The sequence below is a fragment of the Ochlerotatus camptorhynchus genome, unplaced genomic scaffold, assembly GCF_037179485.1.
Source record: "Ochlerotatus camptorhynchus isolate MF236.1 unplaced genomic scaffold, CSIRO-AGI_Acam_v1.1 ptg000306l, whole genome shotgun sequence".
In the NCBI taxonomy this organism is placed as follows: Eukaryota; Metazoa; Arthropoda; class Insecta; order Diptera; family Culicidae; genus Ochlerotatus; species Ochlerotatus camptorhynchus.
This window is the reverse complement of record NW_027040794.1, coordinates 731214-757246: the sequence shown is the minus strand read 5'-3', so window position 1 is coordinate 757246 and position 26033 is coordinate 731214. Positions and strand designations below refer to the sequence as shown.

The 26033-nt window shown below is 38.7% G+C and overlaps 3 protein-coding genes across 5 annotated transcripts in view; 1 reads left to right on the top strand and 2 right to left on the bottom strand.

Moving 5' to 3' along the window:
* The window catches only part of LOC135707248 (non-lysosomal glucosylceramidase), a 352494-nt gene that overhangs the window by 199282 nt on the left and 127179 nt on the right, over window positions 1-26033 (bottom strand). The gene's annotated exons all lie outside the window — the stretch shown is intronic.
* The window catches only part of Mtpalpha (monolysocardiolipin acyltransferase Mtpalpha), a 221644-nt gene that overhangs the window by 191416 nt on the left and 4195 nt on the right, over window positions 1-26033 (bottom strand). For 2 of the 3 annotated variants that reach the window (XM_065229040.1, XM_065229041.1), the window contains exons 3-6: window positions 20320-21167; window positions 20080-20259; window positions 19426-20015; window positions 18484-19367 (exon numbers count right to left, since the gene is read on the bottom strand). In XM_065229040.1, the coding sequence (XP_065085112.1) occupies window positions 18746-19367; window positions 19426-20015; window positions 20080-20259; window positions 20320-21167 (2240 nt within the window). In that variant the 3' untranslated portion in view covers window positions 18484-18745. Of the gene's footprint in view, window positions 1-18483; window positions 19368-19425; window positions 20016-20079; window positions 20260-20319; window positions 21168-26033 lie in introns of those variants that run through there. The other variant, XR_010518216.1, reaches the window with a different exon arrangement.
* On the top strand, window positions 26-11469 carry Idh3b (isocitrate dehydrogenase [NAD] subunit beta, mitochondrial). The gene is made up of 5 exons (XM_065229048.1): window positions 26-220; window positions 368-415; window positions 486-1067; window positions 1136-1345; window positions 11056-11469. Exons 1-5 carry the CDS (start codon window positions 179-181, stop codon window positions 11284-11286), a joined length of 1113 nt encoding a protein of 370 aa, XP_065085120.1. The 5' UTR covers window positions 26-178; the 3' UTR covers window positions 11287-11469.

Below are 26033 nucleotides of genomic sequence, written 5' to 3'. Positions count from 1 at the left end.
AAAATTTATCACAGTGCAATTTTTCCTGTCTGCTTGTCGGTTCGGTCTGTGCAAAAGTTCGTTTCGCGGAAAATACTTCGATCAGCAGTGCGTCCGTTTTTCCACGGGATTCGTTTGGTACTCTCCAGCGAAATCTAGTACCGGTGAACAGCACGAGAACTGTCTTGTCGCGGTCATAATGTCGTTCCTTGCTCGTAATGTGACCAGGAGCCTGGTGCAGGTGAGTTTTATTTTGATAGCCACAGGAAAATGTTTATGTAACCACCCTTTTGCTCAGAGCTCTATACAGCAATTGTGGCCGATGTCCTTGGCGATGGGGCGAGAGGTTATAGTTTCGAAAATGTAATGTTTATTTCGCTCTTTTTAGGCTTCCTGCCGTGGAATCCATTCCACTGGAACCGTCCAGACACCGAATGTAAGTAAACATGGGCGCTATCAGAGGAGATGTTAATTTACTGACCCTTTGTTTACTTTCACACCTGCAGAAGTCGAACAAGGAGGGTCGTATTACTTGCACAATGATCCCCGGTGATGGTGTAGGTCCCGAGTTGATGTACTCCGTGCAAGAGGTCTTCAAAGCAGCTGACGTTCCGGTTGACTTTGAGACGTTTTTCCTATCGGAGGTTAACCCTGTACTGAGCTCTCCATTGGAGGACGTTGTGCGGTCTATTCGGAAAAATAAGGTTTGCCTCAAGGGTATCCTAGCGACTCCCGATTTTAGCCGTACCGGTGAACTGGAAACGATGAACATGAAACTCCGTAACGAGCTAGACCTGTATGCGAACGTTGTACACGTGGTTAGTTTGGAGGGAGTCAATACCCGCCACACGGGCATCGACACGGTCGTCATCCGTGAGCAGACTGAAGGCGAATTTTCTGCCCTCGAGCACGAAGCCATTCCCGGGGTGATTGAATGTTTGAAGATTATCACCGCTCAGAAGTCGGCTCGCATTGCCAAGTTTGCCTTCGACTATGCCACCAAGCACAACCGCAAGAAGGTTACTTGTGTCCACAAGGCTAACATCATGAAGCTGGGCGACGGTCTGTTCATGAGGAAGTGTGAAGAGGTAAGCGTTAGCTATTAATCGAACTCTTCTAAAGTACAACTAAGTCTTGTTATCTACATTCCAAACAGATTGCCAAGCTGTATCCACGAACGCAGTTCGAGAAAATGATCGTTGACAATACTACTATGCAGTTGGTGAGCAATCCGAATCAATTCGATGTCATGGTTGCACCAAATCTGTACGGTAACATTATCGACAATATTGCCTCTGGATTGGTCGGCGGTGCCGGTGTCGTTGCTGGAGCATCGTACTCCTCCGAGCATGCCGTCTTTGAGCCGGTAAGTTTTAAACTGTTATAGAGACTTGGAAAAGCACACGGTCATTCGTAGATTTGAACAACCAGGCTAGTAAAAAAATTCCATAGTTTGGCTATGACGGTACCAGTACCGTGCCGGCACCAAACTTTGCGCAGTTCCTAATGATTGTGCGCCCATGTATATTCGATCCTTTGGAAATGGTCAATTGCAAGGCCGTTTAATCTGACTCAGTTTGAGTAACTTGTACTCATATGAAAGAAAAATTGCTAAAAACGTATCTAGGTTACTCAGCGGTGCCATAATAAACAAATACCATAAACGAACGGTAACCAAAATAGTCGAACTTTTCCACAAATTGTTTGAATGATACTCTGAACAAGCAAAATAACCATACAATTTTTATTAGGGTGAGTGACCTACGTTTTTAGACATTTCTTTATCAGCTGAGTAGAAGTTACTCTCTCCGATTGAGATTTAACGGCCTTGTATGTATGGGGAGAGGCCCTCTTTCCGATAGAATTGTCGACTTACATTGATGGACTTTGAAAGGATTACATCACACGAACAGTTTAAAATGACGTTTCCTACCACTAGAACTTTGTCGTGGAACCATATATTGAAAAAAAAATCTTTTAGAACCTCAAGAAAATAGTCTTATTTATGATAAGCTACAAAAATCAGGATTTTGTTATTTATTTTCTTAAAATCGCTGGTCGTCCCAAAACTGCTCGACAATATGATTAATTACCAGAAATTAACCACTTCATTCGAGCAGTTAAAATGACGTTTACTACCACTCGAACTTAGAAATAAAACGTTATTTTTAGATTTTTTCTTCTAGAACCACGAGAAAAGTAGTCAACATTTGTGCGTTTCATAAAAAAATAGAAATTAGTTGATTCAGTTTTGTGAAATCGCTGGTAGAAAGTCACGCCAAAACTGCTTGACAAAATGGTCAATTAACCACTTCATTCGAGCAGTTGAAAATTACATTTACTACAACTCGAAATTCAGAATAAAATAATATTTTGGGATTTTTTCTTCTAAAACCACAACAGAAGAAACCAAAACTTTTGGCATTCATAAAAAATAGCAATTTATTGGTCCAGTTTTCTCAAATCACTGGTAGAACATCATGCCAAAACTGCTTGACAAAGTGGTCCATTTACAGAAGAAGGCCCTTTGGAAGGTAGTGCTACATTACCCCGAATGTCACTTCCCCGAACGCCATTACCCCGAATGGACTCTTCTCAAATGTGATTTTGGGCCGTATGAATAAAAAGAGTTGACTTTACTTTCCCGTGCTTTTCTTACGGGAAAATTAAAGTAAACGCTTTTATTCATACGACCTTTAACCTTCTTTTGATTGCTGCTCGATGTTTCCACATTCGGGGTGTTGGGCGTTCAGGGTAACTTAATCGAAGACTTTCAATTAACAATATGGCCAACTAATCGATCCCATGAACAATTCAAAGGATATATACATCCACCCGATCACATCCAATCAAGCGATTTCACATTGAAACAAGTCATCCCCAATCCCGATCTGTTGGTCGAACGAAAGGTCGTTCATGAATGCTGCTAAATTCTTGTCGCTCACATTTGCAAGAGGTGTAGGAGGTCTTCTGTAATCCACAGTCAAGTTTATTAATAATTTATCTGAATATCTGCAGACAGAAAATTATCTGATTCGCAAAACTGTCGAAATTTTCTTCCGGTTTAATTTGAAAAAATCTTCAGAATGGGCCAGAAGTTTTTTTTTCTTCTGATTTCTTCAAAAAGGCCATTCTTTGCTTGATCTTTAAATCTTATTTCGCCGGAAATTCAGTCCATCTTTCTACGGAAGCTAGTTTTAGTTCTATTAGCATGTTTCTTACGATTTCCACCGGAAGATTCTTCCAACTCCTCTTGGGGTGTTTTTTTTTTTATATTTTCCCGTATGTTTTTTTTTTTGCCGATACCGGGAGATTATTGTAATTTATCCTGGAAGCTTCATCTGACTTCCCCAGGTGCTACTACTTACTTATCAATCAGGCTAAGGTCTTGTTGTCCTCTGCTGTCCGAAGAAGTCATCTCCACAGAAGTCATACTGCCTTTCACCAAAACTGTCTTCCGGAAGTATTTCTAAACTTTCTATGACACATTATGCCAGCTTACCACGGATTTTTCTTCCCCGGAAGTTTTTCTGGATGTTCATTCAAACCAAATTTCTCTTAATTTATTGATACCCAAATCATAAATAAGAGATCCCGGGAATTAAGCATGTCTGTTTTAGTTGTTTCTCAGGAAATCGAACCAGCTTCCCTGGAATTTGGAAACGTGATTTTTGGTAAAATTCACGGGAATCCTTGCCATGAATGTTAATGGTAGAAGTAGAAAGCACTTAAAACTTCGGTAATACATAGCAGGGTGACCAGTGAACCGGAAAATCTGGAAAAATCCGTGACATTCGATGACAAACCCTGAAGGAATATAGGGGAAATGGCTCTAATGTTGGCCTATGGATCTAAGATTGGGCCCATCGCTAAAAATCTGCTATTTAGGGGAAATGCAGGTAATGTTGGCCTAAGTGTCCCTAATTTGGGCCCATACATAAATTCAACAATCGACTAAATTTTCAATAGCAACCAAAAATATCCATTAGGGTAGAGAACTACTTCGGCCTAATCGCCCATTTAGGGCCTATCGAGCAGAAAACTTCAAATTAATCCATGATTTCAGAGTTAACAAGTCAATTATGCGTTTGGTACGATACTTTAGTTAATAAGCTACCGAACGAAGTCAATGAGAACGCGTGATATGAAGGTTTGCACCCATTATTCCAGAAAAACAAAAGAAGCGCTCCGACCGAATCATGTTTTATCTTCATCCGATAGGCCGAAGTGAATTCATTGGCATTTCAATTGCGTTTCAATGCGTTAGGCCGTGTAATTAAATTTAGAAGCCATCAGTAATAATAACATTCCATTTGGTGCTAAACTGCGCTAGATTAAGAAAGACTAAGTGCGGGTTGTGCTTGATAGGCCGCAATTGGGGTAGTTAACCCTATTAACATCCCAATAACGCGTTCATCTAGATAAAATTGATAAATAGCAGATTTTTAGCGATGGGCCCAATCTTAGATCCATAGGCCAACATTAGAGACATTTCCCCTATCAATTTTATCTAGATGAACGCGTCATTGGGACGGTACTAATGGATATGTTTGGTAGTTGTTGAAAATTTAGTCGATTGCTGAATTTATGTATGGGCCCAAATCAAGCTGAACATTGCATAAGGTCCTAAGTAACATTGATCGATTCTCTTCGTCGACTTTCTCTTTCGTTAATAACTTGAACACATAACCGTTTCTTGTTGTGTTTGTCGTATTAGATGCTAGATAAAAACTTCTTTCATCGACCTGTGAGCTGAAAATACCTGGGAATGTCTTTACATGGCCGTGGGAATACAAAGAAAAAGTCGATGAAGAGAATCTGTCAATGTTACTTAGGACCTAATGCAATGTTCAGCTTGAAATTAGGGGCATTTACAGGCCAGTAACAAGTCCTATACCAACAGCAGCGTTTGACAGTAGGCAGCATGTCCCGGGCTCAAATCGTTTATTTTGCTGTACTGGGCCCGCTGTCATGGTATAACATGTTGCCAACGCGCCTTCCACTGGGCTGGGGCATTTAGGTCGACATTACATCATTTCCCTTACCTACTTAATCTTTTTTTTTCGAAAAAAATATTGGAACAATTTAAAGAATTTTGGATTGGGCTAGATGTTTTAAATTAATTAGTACCTTTGAAGAAGAACTATAAGACAATTTTAGTTTTTTTTTGCAAGGATTTTTGAGAAGGTTTTAGAATGATTTTTTGTGAAAATACCAAGATATTTTAGAAAAAATTATAGGGAGTTTTGAAAAGAATTCTAATGGCAATAAGCTCCAACTCAGTGGCGTTTCTTAACCTCAATCTACCTGCGCACCAACTCTCAAACTATAAACAATTATCAAAATATTGCTTGCAATGGATAGATATAGAGTAAACTAGAAGATTAAATGTATTTTTCAACCGATTCGAGTATGAATATGGTATTGAATCTGGTTTTGAAGGTTGATGCACAGGTAAAAAGAGTGGCTACGGGACGCCACTGCTCCAACTATCAACTTTTATTACCGTCCCTATTTGCATGATCTACAAAATGTTTACTTAGAGTCGTGTTGATTAACTGTGATGTCAAGCAGCCGGACATTCTTGATCGGGATTTAATCCGAGTATAATACCGGCTTTTAAGAGAGTTTTTACTATAACTCAGGGGGTAGTCGCTCTGCCACATTGTGATAATACCCACAAAAACACACTTTGTCATACTTCAAACACCCTTCCGCCGTATAAGATTTTTTTTAAATCAATACTGGCACCACTGCAAGTAATGTTTGCATCCGATTATTTTGAACAAAAAAAAATAGAAAAAAACATCATTCTGTAAAGGCCCACCCACATTAGATCCGTTTGCGTTGCGTTGACGTAAATGTGACAGTTAGACAATAGATTTAGCTGTCACTTTGCCGCAACGCGTCAGATCCGGATCTAATGTGCGTGGGCCTTAATAGCCGGGATAGGTAAACATTATCAGGGTGTCTACTACATGGAAAAACCTGGAAAACCGGGAATTTACAGGGAATTTTATTTTTCTGGAAAAACCTGGAATATTCAGGGAATTTTGGTTCCACTCAGGGAATTTTTCAATTATCACTTCATTCGTAATTCAAAAGAAGTTTTTCGTTCTGTTTCTCGAAACGTTTTTTAAGGACACTGAACTTGACAAGCATCTGACAGCTAAGACAACGTGTGCGAACAAGACAAGGTCATTCAGAGAGTCTTGTCACGCTCGCTCTTCGCTGATTTGTATGTGGAGGATCAAAATCGTCGTAAAAGGAAGCATACGAAGCATGTATTGTATAAGAATAAGCATACCAGACAGCAGGTCTGAGACCCAACATATAATTTTTTTTGAGCTTCAGAGAGGGTCGGAGATCTACTGAAAAATTTGTTGAGCTTCAGGGTAGTTTGTAGATCTTGAGAACAGAACTGCAAACAAATTAAAAGTTATTAACAGAAATTCATAAAAACAAAATCACAAGAGAGGTCGTAGATCTTCAGATAAATGTTCAAAGAAATTTTCAAAACTTCAAGCAAGCAAAAATAATTTCAAATCAATTTGTAAAACTATAAGCGAAATTTTACAAATCTTCAGGGAAATTCGCATAACTTCAGACAAGTCCAAGAATCTACAGTGAAATATAAAGTATTTCACAGAAGTTTGGAGATCCTCGAAACATTATTCAACATCACAAAAGTTCGTAGATCTTCAGAACAAAGCTACAGAACTTTGAAAAAAATCACAGGACTTCTGAAAAAATCGCAAGAATCTCAGAAATGTTAATGGATCTTCAGTAAAAATTGCAGAACTTCAGGGATTTAAAAAAATAAATATTTACACGATTTCAGGAAAATTTGTAGATCTTGAGAGAGACATTTAAAACTTCAAGGAAGCTCAAATATTTTCTGATAAATTTTGACAACTTTAGGTAATCTTCAAGGAAATTTTCAAATCTTCAGGGTAACCCTAGAGGAATTTACAAAACATCAGAGAAGTTTGCAGATCTACTGAGAAATTTATGGAGCCTCAATTTTTTTTTGTAGATCTTGGGAATAGAGCTACGGAGCTTAAGACAACTTTACAGAACTTTAAAGATATTTGCAGGAATTTGACGGAAAGTTTCACAGTTTCACACAAATGTGAGATCTTCAGAAAAATTCGTTAAATGTCAGAAAAGCACCTCAATTCCAAAAACAAATCGCAGCGAAGTACAAAAGTACAATATTTTGCAGAACTCCATGGAAGTCGGAAATAGATGAATCTAAAGAACTTCAGAGAAGTCCGTAGACCTTAAGAGAAGTCTGTAGAACGTCAGAAAATTCGTACGTTTTTAGAAAAAATTGCAAAACTTCAGCAAAACTCGCAGATCTTCGGGAAAGTTCGCCGATCTTTAGATCAAGAATCCACAAAGAAATTTAAATAACTTTAGAAAAGTTCGGAGATCTACTGTGAAATTTATTGAACTTCAGGGCAGTTCGTAGATCTTTAGAGCAGAAATACAGTACTTTAGAAAACTTTACAGAATTTGAAATAAATTTTAGGAACTTTAGAAAAGTTCAAAGGGTAGGTCGTAAATCTACTCAAAAATTAGCAGATGTTTAAATAAATTTTCAGAATTTTACTGCGGTTCTTGGATTTTGAAAGACATTCACAGAACTTCAGGTAAGTTCGCTGATCTTTAGAGATATTTGCACAGCTTCAGAAAAATTAGAAAAACTTCAGAATACTTCCTAAAACTTCCGGAAAGTTCAAAAATTTCTAGATAATCTTTTAATTCTTTAGAAAATTGTATAGATGTTCAGAGATATTTGCAGATATTCATTGAATCATGAAAATCTGCAGAGAAAATTACAGAACTTTCGAGAAGTTTGTAGATTATTAGAAATGTTGTGAACATCAGAGATAATTGTTGATCTTCAAGAATCTTAAATTTTCAGGGATTCAGGAACTTTGTAGGTTTTTAGGAAAATTTGCTGAACTTCTGAAGAACACACAGAACTTCAAAGAAATCTGTAGAACTACCGAGACATTTGCAGATTGTCAGGAAAGATTGTTGATTTTTAAGGAAATTTTACCGGAGAACAGAAACAAAACTTCAGGGATGTCAGAAGGTTTGAAGACCTTGCAGAATTGAGTTGTGTATCAGAAATTTTCAGAACTCAAGGAATCATGTATATCTAGTGAGAACTTTTCCCACGAGCTTGTCTAAAGTTGGTATCGACATCCTGGCGAAGTTTTGAAATCCATTTTCATCTTCATATCGCAGCTCTTGATGGACAAGATGAGCCAAATCCCTGCCGGTGTTCCTCCTGAGCAACCATTTCCTACTCCTCAAAGTTCACCTTCTCTTTCTCATTTTATTTAAAATAATAAAAGCAAATACGTCTGCCGAAACTAGAGCAATTTTCCGGTAATTCATGGGGGAAGTATTTACTTTTGATTCCTGATACAGTTTTGTTTTGAAATCTAAATTGACAGTTCTTTCGACATGTGCAAGCAGTGTGAACACCAGCAAACAACAGCTTTGGGTTGGGGAAAGCTTCCCTTATCCGATGATGCTGGTAATTTGCGTTCGATTGGCGAAGACAGAATAATCAATGTTTTGTTTATAAAAGTTGATAGTACCTTTTCAATTGTTGGTCTAATATATTGTGTGTGGCAGGATAATTTCTCAAAAAGGGATTATACCATCTGTTTTCTGTTTATGGCCGTACGACTGCGCCCATTGATTTAACACACGGTGGCTCTTTATCCAGGATTCGCTCCTCAAGCCGCTGCCATAAAAATATCAAAGTTACACACCTATGTATAATCCTTATGGGCGGGGTTGCAGCGCGCTTATGAGCGGCGCGCTTCGACCATCATCAAATGAGAATTTAACATAAGCACGACAATACACAGAAACAAAATCAATTGGCAAAAATACTATATTGATGGTTTAAATTAAATACTCCCACCAATAGATTTGTGCAGAAACGAAATTCATTTAATTTGACTAATTTTTCTATCGAAACTACTATAACGTTTGAGTCAGCATAGTAGTTTTGACAGAATGGTTGTAAATTTGATTATATTTATAGTCAACTATACTGAAATCATGGTCGATTTAACGGTATTAAGCGTAGTTATACTGAAAATAAGTGTTTTCTGCAAAATAGTATTCCTAACTATTATCTTTGTTTCAGTGTATATTGAATTGGTTCCGCTTTTTGATAGATCGAAAATCTATCCGCCAAACTATGAATATAGCGACTATAGTTGAGATCCACGAATGCAGCAGTCCACGTAAGGGGCTGGCCATAAACTACGTAGACAGTTTAGGGGGGGTTGACAATTATCCACGGCCCATACAAATTTTAATTTTTTTTGTATGGAAAATTGTCTACGCAGGGGGGGGTCAATAATCCCAAAAAACTGTCTACGTAGTTTATGAACAGGCCCTAAACAGTACCACTGAACTCTCATTCGATTGAGGTTAACCCCGGCGGTGCAAAACCTTATTGTGGGTGTATAATAAGTCACGCCAAGATTGAAGCCAAGTCTACCTATTGAACTGTCAAACCGGCTACCTATCGTGCAACGTAAACAAGCATTACGATGCTATGAAAGGTCCACGAAAGGTATTGGAATTAAATATAAAATATAATTGAAGAAATTATCATATACACGCAGTGAGCATTACATTTGTCATGCGATACGTGATAAGTAATGACAATTTCTTCTATTTTTCTTTAAGATAATTCGACAAAATCACTGATGTAATGATTTACTACAGCCGTTAATTTTTTTCCTCGCTAGAAGTCATTTGAAGTTGATGCATAAGTCCTCTGTTGCCAAGTTAAAAGAAAGGGAATCTTTTGAAAACCGTGATGCGAGTTCAATTGTTTTTCTCTTGGCGTGACTCATTATACACCGACTCTAGGTTAAGTGACTCTCCATTTGATTTGCACGGAGACAATTATTATTGTCACTTCACTGTCACCTCACCTCACAAGCCGCGTAGAATAGGCCTAACATTTTGGAATGTTATCTATAAAAATAGAACTATTATTCACAGTTACAGAAATGTCAGTAAAGGAAGCGTCATAAATCTACAACTTTAATGTAATTGCCAGATTTTACGAAAGATTTCCCAGAATATTTAGAACCACAAATTAAATTCTCATGATTTCAGGTGTAAATCCTATAGTTTACTTAAAACTAAAGTGAAAAATCAATCAAAATTAACAACATTAAATATTGATGTTTAACTCAGTGATGAGTAAAGGCCGGCGCACAATGGATAAGTTTTCAGGTTTTTTGACAGTTAGCCCATGCATTATCTGTCAAAAAACCCGGAAACTTATGCATTGTGCGCCAGCCTTATTATTTTGATAAGATAGTTTAGTCAAAATTGTCTCAATTGGCGTTCACGGCGACTCTGTAGCTCTTTACTCCTATGAGAAAATTCATAAGCAAACGTCAGACCATAGAGGTAACTGTCAGACTGTGCGTGAAACATGGCAGACTTTGTACTATCCTTTCACTCCACCGAAAATTCCCATAAGAAACTGTCTATATTTGCTGGAAGAGCAAATTTTTCGACGGTGCCGTCAACGCTCATAGACCAGCACTGCTCACCGTGCGGCCCGCGTGTCGGACGTGGTCTCTGGATCTTACAATAATATCATTCTAGTCCAATGTTATCATGATTTTTAGCTCAAAATGAATGAGAAAGAAACAAAATGCAGCTTGAAACATGTTCATCGAAAATAATTACAGCCATTTAAAAAAGCAACTTTTGACGGGTTGGGCAGGCCTGTAGGTTAAACGAACGGATACAAAGATATAAGAGATCCCAAATTTTCTATTTTCTTTCGTAGACATAATGAAGTAATGTTCCTTATTAGAGAGTTGTATAGATTTTTCTCCTTTAGCTTACTTAAATCTTTGGTTTTTATTAGTTAGGTAGGTTCCGATTCAACACATTGTAGTTTCATTTTTATATTAAATTAAATGGAAGATAACCTTTTTTGCTGTTTTATTTCGTAGACAGTTTTAAATTAATCAATATCCAATATTCTTACTTCGTTCTTTGTTTTAGGGTGCACGTCACACCTTCGCCGAGGGTGTAGGCAAGAACATTGCCAACCCCACTGCCATCCTGCTGTGCTCATCCAAGATGTTACGCCATGTCAACCTATTGCACTACAGCCAGATGATTTTCCAGGCCGTGCAGAACGTACTTAAGGCGGGCAAAGTCCGCACCAAGGATCTGGGCGGTCAGTCAACCACCGATGAGTTTACCAAAGCCGTAATTCACAACCTGCAATAAAAGTGCAAATAATATGGCCATCTAGCTGCGTTTAGAGTAAGACACCCCACCACGCATCTGTATTAAACACTGGCACCGTACTAAGTGCGAGAGAAACCCTTACTCTGTACGTTTCAATTAGCTTCCGCGATTAATTTTAGATAAATCCTTCCTTCGCATGAAGTTCGTTAATTTAATTGAAAATACCTATTTATTAAAATATCCTCCTACCGAAAAAAAAACACGACAAATAAACTACTAAAGTCATCATTCGATTAATGCGATCGCCAAAAATTGTTTATTTTGATGAGATCCCGTGTTCTCTAGTTTGTTAAGTACAGTTGAAATTGTGATTCGAAATATGTAAATCAAAGTTTACAGACTTAAATAATGTATGTTGTCAGGTTGTCACCTTCTTGGGTTTAGCCAGCTCCACTGCCGCTCTTCGCATGTCGGTCCCATAGTCGTTTTTGTCAAAACTGAGTTTCAATGCAAATGGTAGGTATTACCCATATTTTCATAATACTGGATGAACTCATCAACTTTGTTCTGAAAAGGTTTGGAAAGGCAGTCACATTGGTGGAAGCCGGCGCCGGTGGTGTAGTGGTAAGCGTGACTACGTTCTCACCCCAATGGGTCTGGCTTCAATCCCAGCCGAAGTCGGTGGGATTTTTCTGAGGCATAAAAATCTCTCGTCACGTCTTCCTTCGGAAGGGAAGTAAAGCCGTTGGTCCCGGCCCATGTGTGTTGAATGGGTGCGATATCCTTCGCAGGTGTGGAGGTTGCCTTCCTGCACATTCGATTGCCGTCAATGGATGGCAATCGATGTCCGTCGGTGATTGGCACTAGATTGCGGAACAGAGACCGACGTTAATTAAAGGAATGAAGAAAAAAGGAGAAGAGTCGTATTGGTTGTCCCATCACATAAGAAGTAATGGTACGAAGCAAACTTAAAACGCGATTTTCTCGGCTTTCCCATTTTCGGTATGGGACGGACATGCGAAGAGCGGCAGTCCAGTACGCAATCGCTTGCCTTTGCCTTTAGGGCACCACGCTTAACGGATTCTCGCGGTATTCCTTTCTCATGTTCCGGAAAACCTTCGGCTTCGAAAGCTCGATTACTCTTACTCAGGCTACAAGGATGTCGTGCGTGTAAATCGTTCAAAATAAGGAACGCATGGTTGCTTTCTTAAATATTTTCTCTAAGTAAAACTTGAATAATTATGCATCCATATTTATTGTATACAAGCACTTAGATCTGTCTTGTCCCCCCTTCTCGATTCTCATCGTCGCCCACTGGTCACCATAGACGGTCAAACTCCAGACGAATCTAGAATCGCACTACCACTGGAGACAACGAAATCCTATCCCCATGCTCCTCCCCTGATCATATGCTTCGATAATGTACCCCTCTAACACAGAACAGAAGTTGAAGAAGTATGAGCGAATCAGCGTAGGGTCGGGTGGGGCACGAGTGCCCCTATGGGACAAAAGGGCCATGCGTCTTAAATTGAGTGAAATCGATTAATGCTTGCTTATAAACATAGCTTTTTGATTATTAATCATGCTAGCAACAGCTGTTATTGTTTACGCAATTTAACTATTGAATTTCACAATATTATTCAATACATAACAAATGAACTATGTTAACCAATGAAATCAAATGAAAACTATTGTTGTTGATATTTTATGTAGCTAGTTTTGTCAAATTTGGCTTACCGAAGACTTAAATGGCCAATGATGCAATTTCTTTTACATTTCTGTATAATTTTATTCATACGGTGGCACTCTTGCCCCGTGTGAGGTTCATTTTCAAGAAAATTATTGTTGACCAATTGTAGGCAATATTTATATATTCTTTGTTATTGGTGTTTCAATTATTCATTATTACTGATGCCTCAATGCAGGAATTGTAGAATATAATATTTGGAAATTCAAAAATCCTTATTTTATGATGTCGAATTATTATAAGTACAGGGTTGTTACAAGATTTTCTAAATTTGATCCGCGAAATCCGCGATTTCTCATAAGAAATCCGCGACTTCAAATACTAATCCGCGACATAAAAAACTGTTTTCATTGTCTAAAAATAGCATTTGTATACTACTATTATAGTATATATTATATAATATGGCATTTCAAGCTTATTGCTTATAGCATATTAGATTTTTGCCTACTCTCAACTTAGTGTTCTTTGAAGTACTTTCACATTTTAATTAAGAGCTTTCTATGCCTGTACCATCCTATGCCCAAGGAAGTAGAAAAAATTTCCAACCCGAAAAATTAATAGACCGGACGGGAATCGAACTCAGTCGCCTCCAGCATGAACTTGCTTTGTTTCACCAACTGAACTAATGGAGCATCGAAAATTTAAAAAAATAACACTGTATCATCTTCAGTTATTTATGTATAGTATAAATACTGAGAAATTAGTGAACATAATAAAACACCCTTACATTATGAGATTTCTATTGAACAATACCGGCCTAGATTTGATGAAACATTATGTTGTCCAAATTAGTGCATTTTCATTTAAAATGCAAATTTTCTTGAAAATTAACCTTTGCGTCTCTGACGTATTTTGCTGTCAATGTTGTAGTTAATTTGTTAATTAATTTCTAGTTTTCTCAATTTTATACCGATTCAAACCAAACACCATGCACATAATCGAGAAAATAACATAGTTTCATAAGTCATACTTGTTGGTCACGTCGCGGTTGTATGTTTACACGGATGATATTACTTGGAGTCTGTCCCAATCTCGGTTAATCTTAATCGGTTATCTGAACTCGAAGAACCTGAACGGTTTGAAGAACCTTGAACAACTGGATTACTCGGAAATAGATCATGTATGATTCACATAGACACTTTGAATCTGTTAGGACGTATTTCGATACTACAGACATTATTGCAGTCTTGGTTGATATAGTAGAACAAATCAACTGAACTCCAGGGCGATTTGGAGAACCTAGAATATCCGGTATACATGGCAATTACTCGCATACATACGATTCGTTTATGATTTGACAAAGAAAATGTTATGTCCTTATTGAAAAAAAAAAGGAAAATGTCTCACATTGGACAGACCTTAGGGCTAGTTTGTTTTCTTTATTAAGGAGACTTTCAGCCGAACGCTGGTTCGTCTCCAAGACCTCAGGGAATTTCCGTGTAAATCCAGTGTGACTTATGGAATTGAGATCATTTCTCGATTATTTGCCAGGCTTGATGGAGCCTCGCTCGCGAGTTTGAAATGAGCCGAGCGTAGCATTTTTCTGAGGAGTAAATGCCTACTGCCAAATCATTCCACCGAGCTTCAGAGCTTTTTTTTTCTTTTTTTTTTATTTTAGTCACTTTAACGCTCTTGGGTCATTCGTGACTTGTCCGAGGGTGAGATTTGAACTCGTGACTTTGGCGTGAGAGGTATGGATGCTAACCACTACGCAGGGGTCGCTCCCTGCTTCAGAGCTTGTGAGCGCCCTAATAAACGTGTACCATATACTGACGATATCTTAGATGGTGCGACCATACCACATAAAATTGGGATGATATCCCGAATTGGTGGTTAGGCGCATCTTATGGTTATTGTTTATGCGGGCGAAGGGGGATAAAATGAGAGTGAGGTTTGCTGCCCTTCATGTTCATGTTTTCTGTCACACGCTCTTACTCTCACTCTGGGTGAACTCTGAGCTTCTTGCGTCGAACAAAAAAGTTATCCGGAGTCTCGAAAAGCGCACCTCACGTCAAATCATCCTCTCGCTGAAGTTCACTCTCCCTCTCTTTCGATGAGTTTTTGTTTACTTCTTCCATATTCCTGTCACTCGAGTAGAGGGCTGGCTAAACTCGCTGGACAAGAGTGTTTTAAAACCTCCAGTGAGTTTGAGGAGTTTCAGTAATACTGTTATTTGCAGGGTGTTTGGTTTGAACCGGTAAAACAAATTGAGAGCCAAATGAACAACAAAATTTATGACAGCAAAATAATCCGGGACGGAAAAGTTACCATGAATTCCACAATTATTATGACAGCACATCAGTCCCTTCGCAATTTTCGCGACATCATTCAATGTTTCCGCGATTTTCGCGACTGAACGTTCAAATTCGCAAAATACGCGCCTGTTTTAACAGCCCTGTAAGTAATTTAGATTTTTGACACAGCAGCACAAAATGATTTTTTGCAATTTTTGTAATATTTCATTTTGGACAGAACTCTGCATATGAACACCATTCATAGTTTCATGAGTGAATTAGCATTGAAAACATGTTTATTTCCAAAATTATAGGGGGTACACTCTTGGCCCACCACACCCTATCAGCCTTCTACCGCTAGGTGCGCTAGTATTCACACAAATAATATGGAGCCACTTTTGGATCCAAAGTTCCACTTCTGTTCTGTGCCTCTAACATCATGTATTGTCATCAAGTATTCTTCCCAATTCATACTTGACATATAATTAAGTGAATTTTGTTGCAAACAATGAACAATAGATTATCGGCTCCATAAAGCTAACACGATTGAGCATTCCAAATAAAATAAATTGACAAAAAAGAACTTAGATGTTCAGTCTACACGATTAAGAGAAGAAGACTTAGTAATTTTTAGAACAATTATCCGGTTACGTTGAGATCTTCTTAAGGACGAGGTTGATACAAACCACAAATGGCCGTTGTCATGGCTGTTTTTCTTTGCAAACTTCCATCAATCTCATCCTTACGCGTTCAGAATATGGAGACTTATCAAGGAAGTAGGATGAAACTTCCGGGGATGTCGCAAACAATTCTGTGCAGATAAAAACGATTAAATAGAATTAGAATTCGGAAATATTTTCTGGATCAAAGGAATCTCTAAAGGTTAGTCTAAGTAAAAATCCGGAAGAAGTCGAAAGAAAATTCCGAAGTTGCACGGTATTGTTTTTCCGATTGTATGACATTCCCCTGAAAGCCATTCCCCAGAATGCTATTCCCCAGAATGCTATTCCCCAGAATACCATTCCCAAGAATGCATCATTTCCCAGAGAAAAAATCCCCAGAATGTACCATTCCCCAGAAAAGCATTCCCCAGAAAAGATGATGAAATTAGTAATTTTCACTTTTCTTTTTTTTTACTATAGATAATACACTATGTTTACTTTTATGGAACTATGTATTTATCAATTCCAAACAATTTTTTAGCTCTTTATAAAATGAAAACCTTTAAGTTTTCGAGCCCTTCGTTCATCATTTAATAAGTCAAAGGGTCTATTATGCAATCCAATTCAACCAGTCGGAAACTGTTAAACCTTATCGAAGAATTGTTCGACCTGAGTTGAAGAATTTCTCGTGATGGATTAAAAAATCGGTGCATGGAACGTTGAACTACCGATTACAAGTTTATAACATTATTCCACTCGTTATAATCCCAAATGGTCATTACCCGGAATCCCTTGCGAAAAGCTATTGATTATATATTTTCCTTATATATTAAAAGAAGGGAATATTCCCTTCTTTATCATACATCCAAAGAATTAATTATTTTCTCTTTTATATATTCAAAGAAGGGAATATTCCCTTCTTTATCGTTTATCCAAAGAATTAATTATTTCCTTTTGTTATATTTTCAAAGAAGGGAATATTCTCTTCTTTATCATATATTTAACGAATTAATCATGTTCTCTTTCATATATTAAAAGAAGAGCATATTCCCTTCTTTATCGTATATCCAAGGAATTAATTATTTCCTTTTCTTATATTTTCAAAGAAAGGAAAACGCCTTGTTCCATTAAGAAGTTTTTCTATTCTTTTTATAAACGCGAAAGAAGATTCCAGGAGTGACTATAGTAAACAAAAATTGTCAATCTAATACATGGCATACTTTTCTGGGGAATGGTACATTCTGGGGAATGGTTTTATTGGGAATAGTCCGTTCTGGGGAATGTCATACAATCGTTTTTCCAATGGAAGCAACTCCGGAGAACTTCGAGATTAGGGCGTAATTGCTTTTGTAAACAAACGCATGTCACCGATTTCTCGCGAATTAAAGTTCAATCTCGAAAACTAACAACACAAACAGGTAGATGAATGACTCCACTATCATTTGGTATAGTTTGTTTGCCAGATTGAGCTTTTATTCGCGAGCAATCGGCGAGTAACTTGTTTTTTTATTCACAAAAGCAATTACGCCCAAATCTCAAAGTTCTCCGGAACTAAATCGGGCGTAAACGCGATGATCGATTCACTTCGTCGATTTTCTCTTTTGTTAATAACTCGCTAGAATTAACGTTTCTCTGTGCGTTTGCTGTTGCTTTTGATAGCCAATACAACCTGTTACAACTCTACATTGAACAAATTCTATTAAATTGTTTCGCTTAGCTGTAGCAATGCAAAGAGAAAATACGCCCTTATGCATGCTCACTGTCGAAATAATTTTCTGGTCTCTGAGGTGAATTTACATATTCTCGTTAATCTAAGCATAGTCCACGCTTCTATTAGCATTTTTTCAGCGTCACGCACACATATGACGTGTTTGTTTGTATATCTAATGCTTGCTTCTCTATCCATCCCAATCGACAGAATTGTCCAATACTCCCCCCTATTCTGCGAGTCACGGACTATCTCTCTCACCGGTGAGGTGACAATAGTCACCTCGTGTGAGGTGACTCCATTTGATTTGCATGGAGAGTCACCTCACACGAGGTGACAATTGTCGCCTCACCGGTGACAGAGAGTCACGTGACTCGCAGAATAAGGGGGACTGTTTTTAAAACGCTCCAAACTTCTCAGGTGAGTGTGTCGGTAGCCTCTTTTTCTTCGGCAACCTTTCCATTTGAACTGCGTGTTAATCAGCTTTTCTATCATCGGCAACTTGAAATCATTTGTAGTGCTTATATTTAATTTAAAGAAAAATCTGGCATAACATGACTGTTCAGTCGTAAAAATGTAATCAGATTGAAGCTGAAAGACTAAGGAATCGTGTGAATACATTCAGCGAAGTGTTTAATCTGAAGTTAACGTTTAAATTTTGATTGCCGAAAACAGTCAATGGGTGCCGAAGCCGACATTTACCCTAAAATATTTCCCGATTACCTACCTACCGGAAATTCCCGGGAAGAGTCATCAGCTGTTTCAAAGAAGGTAAAAATTACCGGCAAATTGATGCACTAACTAAAAACTTTATTTTCGCACATGGGGTTTCTTTCTGTAATAAAGCACAATTGCTTTGATTGTTTTTAACGGTATAATGCTTCGTACTTTTTAACTACACGAAAAAAAATGCATATGCATACATTAATTAACAACGGAAAACAAAAAAAAAATATAGGTAGGAAGGATATAACAAATTTAAATGTGATAATCCACCAAAAATTGGACCACTAAAGTATGCTCAGGCAGGTTCTTTGTTTGAAAATATCGATGGGATTGCGAAACAACAAAAAATCTGTCTGTCGTTCGTATTGAAACATCCCAGCTTAACAATTAATATGAATTAATTTACTTATACATCGACGCCTCACTTGCTAGGGTAAAATTTCTTCGATGGATCCTTCGCCATATCAACCAGAATTTGCGCTGGCTGGAATGGAGCACCGTACAAATCGGCGTACAACCGCATCTTGTCCACCAGCTTAGCAGCACCATATTGATCCACCCAACGGAATGGGCCACCGGTGAATGGTGGGAATCCGAGACCGAACACGGCACCAACATCACCCTCCAACGGGCTGTCCAGAATCTTTTCCTCAAGACACAGCACTGCTTCATTCACAAATCTCGAAACCATACGCAGCTGCATATCTTCAACACTGTTAGCGCCTCGAGATTGCAAGGCATACTTTTGCTTCAAAATGGCCAGAGCACCCTGGTTAACTTCACGGTTCTTGCTCCTGCCACCCTCGTACATGAACACACCCTTTCCGGATTTACGTCCCATGAAACCAGCCTTAACCATGTCCTCCATGACGCCAAGGCTTCCGCCGCTGAACCGCTCACCAAACGCCTTGGACAGGTCGACGGCAATGTGTGCACCAACATCGATTCCGACTTCGTCAGCCAGCGTAGCTGCGCCCACCGGGAATCCGAACGACTTGGTCATCTTATCCAGATCCTTTGGATCGACACCTTCCTGGAGCAGTCTGAATCACAAGATAAAGCTTAGAGTCAAAGAAACAAAAACCATCCCATTGAATCTACCTGATTGCTTCAGACAACATAGTCGACAGGATGCGGGTTGTGTAGAAGCCTGGTCCATCTCCAACGGTGATGACCACCTTGCCCTGTCTCAAACCAACTTCGACGGCAGCAGCAGCAGTTTCCTTGGAAGTTCCCGGATGTGTGATGATTTCGAGCAGTTGCATTTTATCTACCGGTGAGAAGTAATGCATTCCGACAACATTTTCTGGCCGCGAGCTGCCGGCAGCAATTTTCGTAATTGGAATAGCCGACGTGTTGGTTGCAATGATGCAGTGCTTTGGAATCACCTGCTCAAGCTCTTTAATAACCTTGTGTTTAATGTCGATATTTTCAAATACTGCTTCAATAACGATGTCTGTATTTCTGAAAGCATCGTAGCTGAGAGTAGCGTTCAGATTGGAAAGAATCTGATCCTTTTCGATGCCGCTGATTCTTTTGCGTTTGATAGCGTTCTGTAGACCGGTTTGGACCTGTCCAACACCACGGCCCAGACCAGCCTCAGTAGTGTCCTTCATCACCACCTGATAACCCTTATCGATGCTTACTTGAACGATACCGGCACCCATCAATCCTGCTCCCAGGACACCAATCTATTTTAAACAAAAATGATGGTCAATTCTGTGAAACACAACAGGGAAATGAAATTTAACTTACTGTCTTTGGTGGGTTGGCGGGCTTTCCAAAACGGTTCTTTTTGCACTCGGTTTGTCCACGGAACAATCCGATGAGGCCCTTCGATTGTGAAGTTTGCGACAGTTCACCGAAGCCTTTACGTTCCGCCTCAGATCCAGCATCGAATCCTTTGTCTACACCAACGCGGATCACATCGATAATCTGTGGAATTATATAAATGTTAATCCCAACATTTCTACTGGTACTTCGAGTATTTCTTACCTTAAGTGGCGCAGGATAGAGACCTCCAGACATTTTCATCACCTGCTCACGAGCTTTACCGAATACTTTGTCTTTAACCCAGTCGATCGAGAAGGCATATTCAGTAACCGTATTCACCAAACCGGACTTTTTTCTGTTGACCTTGAGTTTATCGGAGGCAATGTCCTTGGCTGTTTGGATGGCAACCTTTTCCAGGTACTCAATCGTATTCTCCTCTGACGACTTCAATCCTGGACCCAGGGGGTCCACAAGCAAATCTACAATGCCCATTTTTTTGGCCTTATCGGCTTTAACATTCTTTCCTGTCAGAGCCAAATCTAACGCGGTGAGGATTGAGCTCAATTTGGGTAGCCTTTGGGTGCCTCCAGCACCCGGTAGTAGCCCAAGCATAACTTCCGGAAGTCCCAGATTTGTCTTCTTGTCCTTTACCGCAATACGGTAGTGACAGGCCAAGGCCAACTCCAGACCACCACCCAAGCAGACACCGTTTATGGCAGCCACTATAGGCTTTCGCGATTTCTCCAGCTTATTGAACATAAGTTGACCTTCGTGAGAAATCTTGGTAGCTTCCTCCGCACTCTTACATTTCTCCAGCATAGTGATATCGGCTCCAGCGACAAAACATCCTGGCTTGGCGGAAATCACTACTGCCGAATTGACGGCTGAATTGGTTTCCAGATCACGGAATACGGCATCAAACTCGGCTTGCACTTCGGCGCCCAAAGAATTCACCTTGGAGTTGGGAGAATCTAGTGTCACTACCAAGACATTATCGATGACTTTAGTTTTGATGTGCTTTCCGACCGAGGCACTGGCCAGAAAGCGGTTGTGCATTAGCGGAGCATTACCTGTAATGAAATAACCAATGTTAGTTTGTTTCTCCAAGATGAAAACATACGCTGTTATAAATTATTAAATTCGTAATAGCCTGCAAAAGGGTAAGGTGCAGTTACAACAGGCGCGGATTTGAAATTTCAGTCGAGAAAAATCACGGAAACATTAATTGATGTGCTATCACAAAAATTGCGGAATTAATTTTAATGGAGCGAATTGTTTAATAACTCTTTTATGACTATAAAGTACGCATTTTTTAGGGAAAACGAGGAAACCCATAAAATGACTAAAATTTTACGCATTTGTGAGTAATTGTTAGTACAAAAATTATTTATTTATTAGTAACAGATACAAGAACAGATCCTCATAAAAGGTATTAAAAATGCACACAGTTGAGGGGTAGTCCCGTTTTCCCTCGAATATGCATACTTTATATTCAAAATTGAGTCCTTTATAGTCATTTTTGCATATTTTTAGCAAAAAATATCAGTATATTTTTTAACGGGTATTATGATGTACCGCGAGGGCAAGTCAATTGATCAAGTCAGTTGAATTCAACTGACTTGAACGCGAATTGAACGTGTAAACCATGCAATTCAACTGACTTGATCAACTCACTTGAATAGAAAAAAGTTGAACCAGGCTCAACTTTTCAAGCCAATTGAATTCAAATGAGTTGATCATTTGACTTGCATAGTCTAAACCCAGCTTTATTCTCGAGATGTTTCGCTTCTGCTTCTCTCTGGCGTTTCGATAATTTCGCTTTGTCGGAATCGAGAGCTTCTTCCATACGACGATCCTTGTCTACATGTGCGTTTGACTTTGTACTGTCGCATTAATGGCCCTTCGTTCATTTTCAACTTCTATTCAATTTTCATATCTAAGGGAACCATCGGCAAGTTTGACAATTATCACAAATGACAACCAACAATAGTTCTGAATACGCCGACCAATAACCTGTGCCAAAAAACGTCCAGTCGTTCCTTTTTGCTATCATATTGATCGAATGTGCATTTACCTGTGCAATATTTTTCAGATGATCAATATTAATGAACCTTTCCATAATGCCTCTAACCATTTGAGACATCGCGTTGCACAAAAAAGGCACCATAGGGTTGTCCGTCTGAAATTCGCATAGAAATGGCTCAACTTCGACAGCAACTGATTTGAAGAAATAAGCTAGCTTAATACCACGTACAGAATACAGAGTTATAACATGTTATAATGGTTGTCAAATAATTGTAACACAGAAACCAACATGTTGTAAATCTGTAGTCTGAACGTACTATTAGCCATCAGCAGCGAGTCATTCAAACAGCTTTTAATATCATGGTAGGAAGCTGACGTTGGTTCTATTTTGTCTTTCTGGACGCCTTGAATAAATTTTCGTATTTGCGGAGTAATTTCGAATATGGTAGATCCAGAATACATCGTGATAAACGCTCGACTTGCTAGTACATCTTTGAAGATATTGTAGATACCACGCAAATATTTGACAACATCCCAACTGATACTGCGAACACTATCCTTGAATTCATTATGTAAAATATGCAGCCCACAGCTTCCCAGATCTATCAGCTTCTCGTCACCTTTTTGGGCCCATCCATGGACACTTGCAGCAACTTGTTATTTGTTACATCATCGGATAGGGGCAACTATCACCTTTCCGAAAGTGGTATTGGTTTGCGTGGGCGTACTTTGGTTCGCGTGTAAAGGGCCTTAGAATGTTTGTTTACAAATGCTTTTGTGCCGTTATCAAAAGTTATGCCTGATATGTTCGATTGGTTCCACTATTTGACAGCTCAATTGGTTCCCAAAATTCTCTCCGCTAGACTGTAAATATAGCAACTGTACTTTTTACTACTTTCACCACAGACAAACAGACGTAACTCTTCATTGTGTATCTTCGTTCACGCATTTAACGGTTGATTTGAATATTATCAGTTCCGCGAACTACTCGTCGCAGCGCTGGCATCGGATCACTTTGACGTTTCTATACATTATATAGAACTTTTATGCAACATTGTTTGCGAGTTAGCGAGCATGCTTGTTTTCCGCGAGAAACCCGAGAGATGTCATGACTGAGGTTCTAGAATGCTGCGAAGCTGTTCGACTTTAACAGAAAAAGAAAGCATAACGGAGCCGGTGGTGTAGTGGTAAGCGTGATTACCTCTCACCCCAGCAGGCCTGGGTTCAATCCCAGTCGGCGCCGCCGGGATGTTCTGAGGCATAACATCTCTGATCACGCCTTCCTTCGGATAGGAAGTAAAGCCGTTGGTACCCGGTTCATGAGTTGATGGGTCGATAGGTAGGGTCCAGGTGTGGGAGCTACCTTCCTGGCACGTCGGTAGCATTGGTGCTCAGCACGGAAAACAAGATCGAAGGAAAAAACAAACCAAAGGAAAAAAAAGAAAAAGAAAGCCAGCAGTCTCTTCTTCGCATCGATTTGGTCGATTGAAGCTGATATTGTGACACCCTGGTGGCCAGCACATCCCGATCAGGGTAGAGAGTCAACTAGGGGCACGCAATAACCTTTAACTCCAACGCATTCAACGGCTGTAATTAAATTAATTCCATTAACTACTGCTTTAATTACATTAATGACACAATGAAGATGATTAACTACTTTTTAACTCCATTAATTACAGTTGAAATTTCGTAATTAAAGTCCATTAATTACATTTTCAATACTTTTAATTACATTAATTACGGATAGATAATTTACATTACCGTCAGTACCACTTCAAAACGCATTGATTACTTTAAGTACTTTTGATTTCATTTTAACTTCAACGCACCGGTTCTTTGTATTGCATGCCCCTCGCTATTCAATGAGCGTTGATAACGTCTGCAATGCAAATTCTCCATTGTAACGGGTAACACTGACGTTATCGATGGTTATCAAATAAGAACCCTAATCCCGATGAACTATTTCTCGGATATTTTATCCCATTTTTTTAAATTTCCCGGGTAGTGTGAAATACATTTATTATATATAATTTATACAAATTAAGCAGGTATAAAACTTAATAGCAAATACGATTGAGCCGAAAGGATCACTGTTAAATGAATCATTACAAAGATCTTTCAAAGCCATGTTAAAAATTCACTTCAAATTTGTCTTGAAATTTGGCTCAGAAATACCTGTATTCTTCTCGAAATGTCATTATAAATTATCTACGAAATTCCATTAAAAAACATCTCAGAATTTCTTTGAAATGGTACCCTTGGTATTCCCTTGGAACTCTCCGCAGATTTTTTTTTTCTTTGATTTTTTCCGTCGATCTTGTTTTACGTACAGAGTCACTAACAACCGGTGGAAACTAACGATTTTAAATTGGCTCACTACTTGACTAGCCTATTGGTCACAAGTACATCTATAAGCGTATTCTAGTATTGAGGGGTAAAATGAGGGGTTCGTTGATTTTTCAGTGTTTCGAGGGGTGCATCGATTAGCTTGGGACCGAAGATAGTAACAGAGTTAAGCCAAAAAGTTGAGCATGTTTCTTCGGGACCTTCTGGTCTTAAAGTTACCTCTATAGCTCATCCATGTGTACTAGATAGAGAAAGATGATTAAACTCAAAAAGGTCTATTATGTAATTCTTGTACCTGGTTTTCCTGTTTCCTTTGTCTGGCCTCATCTCTGCATACTCTGCGCATTATTGGGAACATATCAATGTTTAATTTTGCGCAATTAGTGTGCCAGTTATGATGGCCCTAGTGGTGCTCTAATTGGCCATATCTTAAATTTCATTTTATTTTATTCTTTTCCTAATTTATTTCCATGCAAGATTGGAACACAGATTTTGCTTAATATATACGCAAATAAAACCATGAAAATTTATTTTAAATTTGAATAAGGCCCTAGGGCCAAAAACTGGTGCTGACTGGCTCACTTACCCTAGTCAATTTTATCTATTTGAAAAAAAAAATCTACTATGTTTTGGCTCGATAAGGACTAAGACTATTTTGTCTCACCAGTTACTGCAAATATCTACTTTCATTTTTCCACAGGGTGGAAATCGAAGTGAAAGATCGCACGTCTTCGCATCAGTGTTTTCAATTTGGTTTTTATTTATTGAACTCACTTGATTCCCACATATCAAGTATATTATTTAGAATTATATCATGCTATTCAATAGCATTTTGAAGACATGATTGGTCGATCTCATTGTAACGTATTATTAAAAAGTAAATAGAGGGAGGAGGGGCATAGTGAACAGGTGGGGCATAGTGAGCATCCCGCAGTTTGGCTCTGGATCTCCAGCTGCATGAAACAAATCAACTGGTAGTAGGTTCAATATCATTGCGATATTGATCCTAGCACCAACCAATTTGTTCCGAACGGCCGGAAGTCCAAGCTGGTGCACGGGATGCTCACTATGCCCCACCTGTTCACTATGCCCCTCTTACCCCTACAAGTTTGAAATGCGCATAATTAGGCGCGGTCACGGTAATAACACGGACAATAATTTTCTGTGGTAATAATATCAAAAAAAAAAAAAAAAAAAAAATTATATCAAAAAAAAATTGAGTTGTCCCACAGCTGTCTACAGCAGCAGTCGATTTGTTATTTCGTTGTGAACCACACGATAGCCTGTTTTCGAGACTCGCTATTATACAAGGTTGCAAAGACTCATTTCAGCTAAAACAATGTTTTTTTAAATTATGAAATAATTAGTTGCCATGATCAAATTTTGAATTGGTAGGATACAAGAGGTTGCAAAGAATGTGTTTGACATATTAAATCTGTTTATTTCACCTCATGAGAGTCACAATCAGCGATTTTTCACAAACTCACTCACTCACTCACTCACTCACTCAGCGATCAGCAAATCGCTGATTGTGACTCATAGAAAGCAAAATTTACAAGTTTTAT

Coding starts and splice junctions, on each gene's coding strand:
- Idh3b (XM_065229048.1), top strand. CDS start 179: ATGTCGTTCCTTGCTCGTAATGTGACCAGGAGCCTGGTGCAG. Junction 221..367: donor TGACCAGGAGCCTGGTGCAG/GTGAGTTTTATT, acceptor CGCTCTTTTTAG/GCTTCCTGCCGTGGAATCCA. Junction 1,346..11,055: donor AGCATGCCGTCTTTGAGCCG/GTAAGTTTTAAA, acceptor TCTTTGTTTTAG/GGTGCACGTCACACCTTCGC.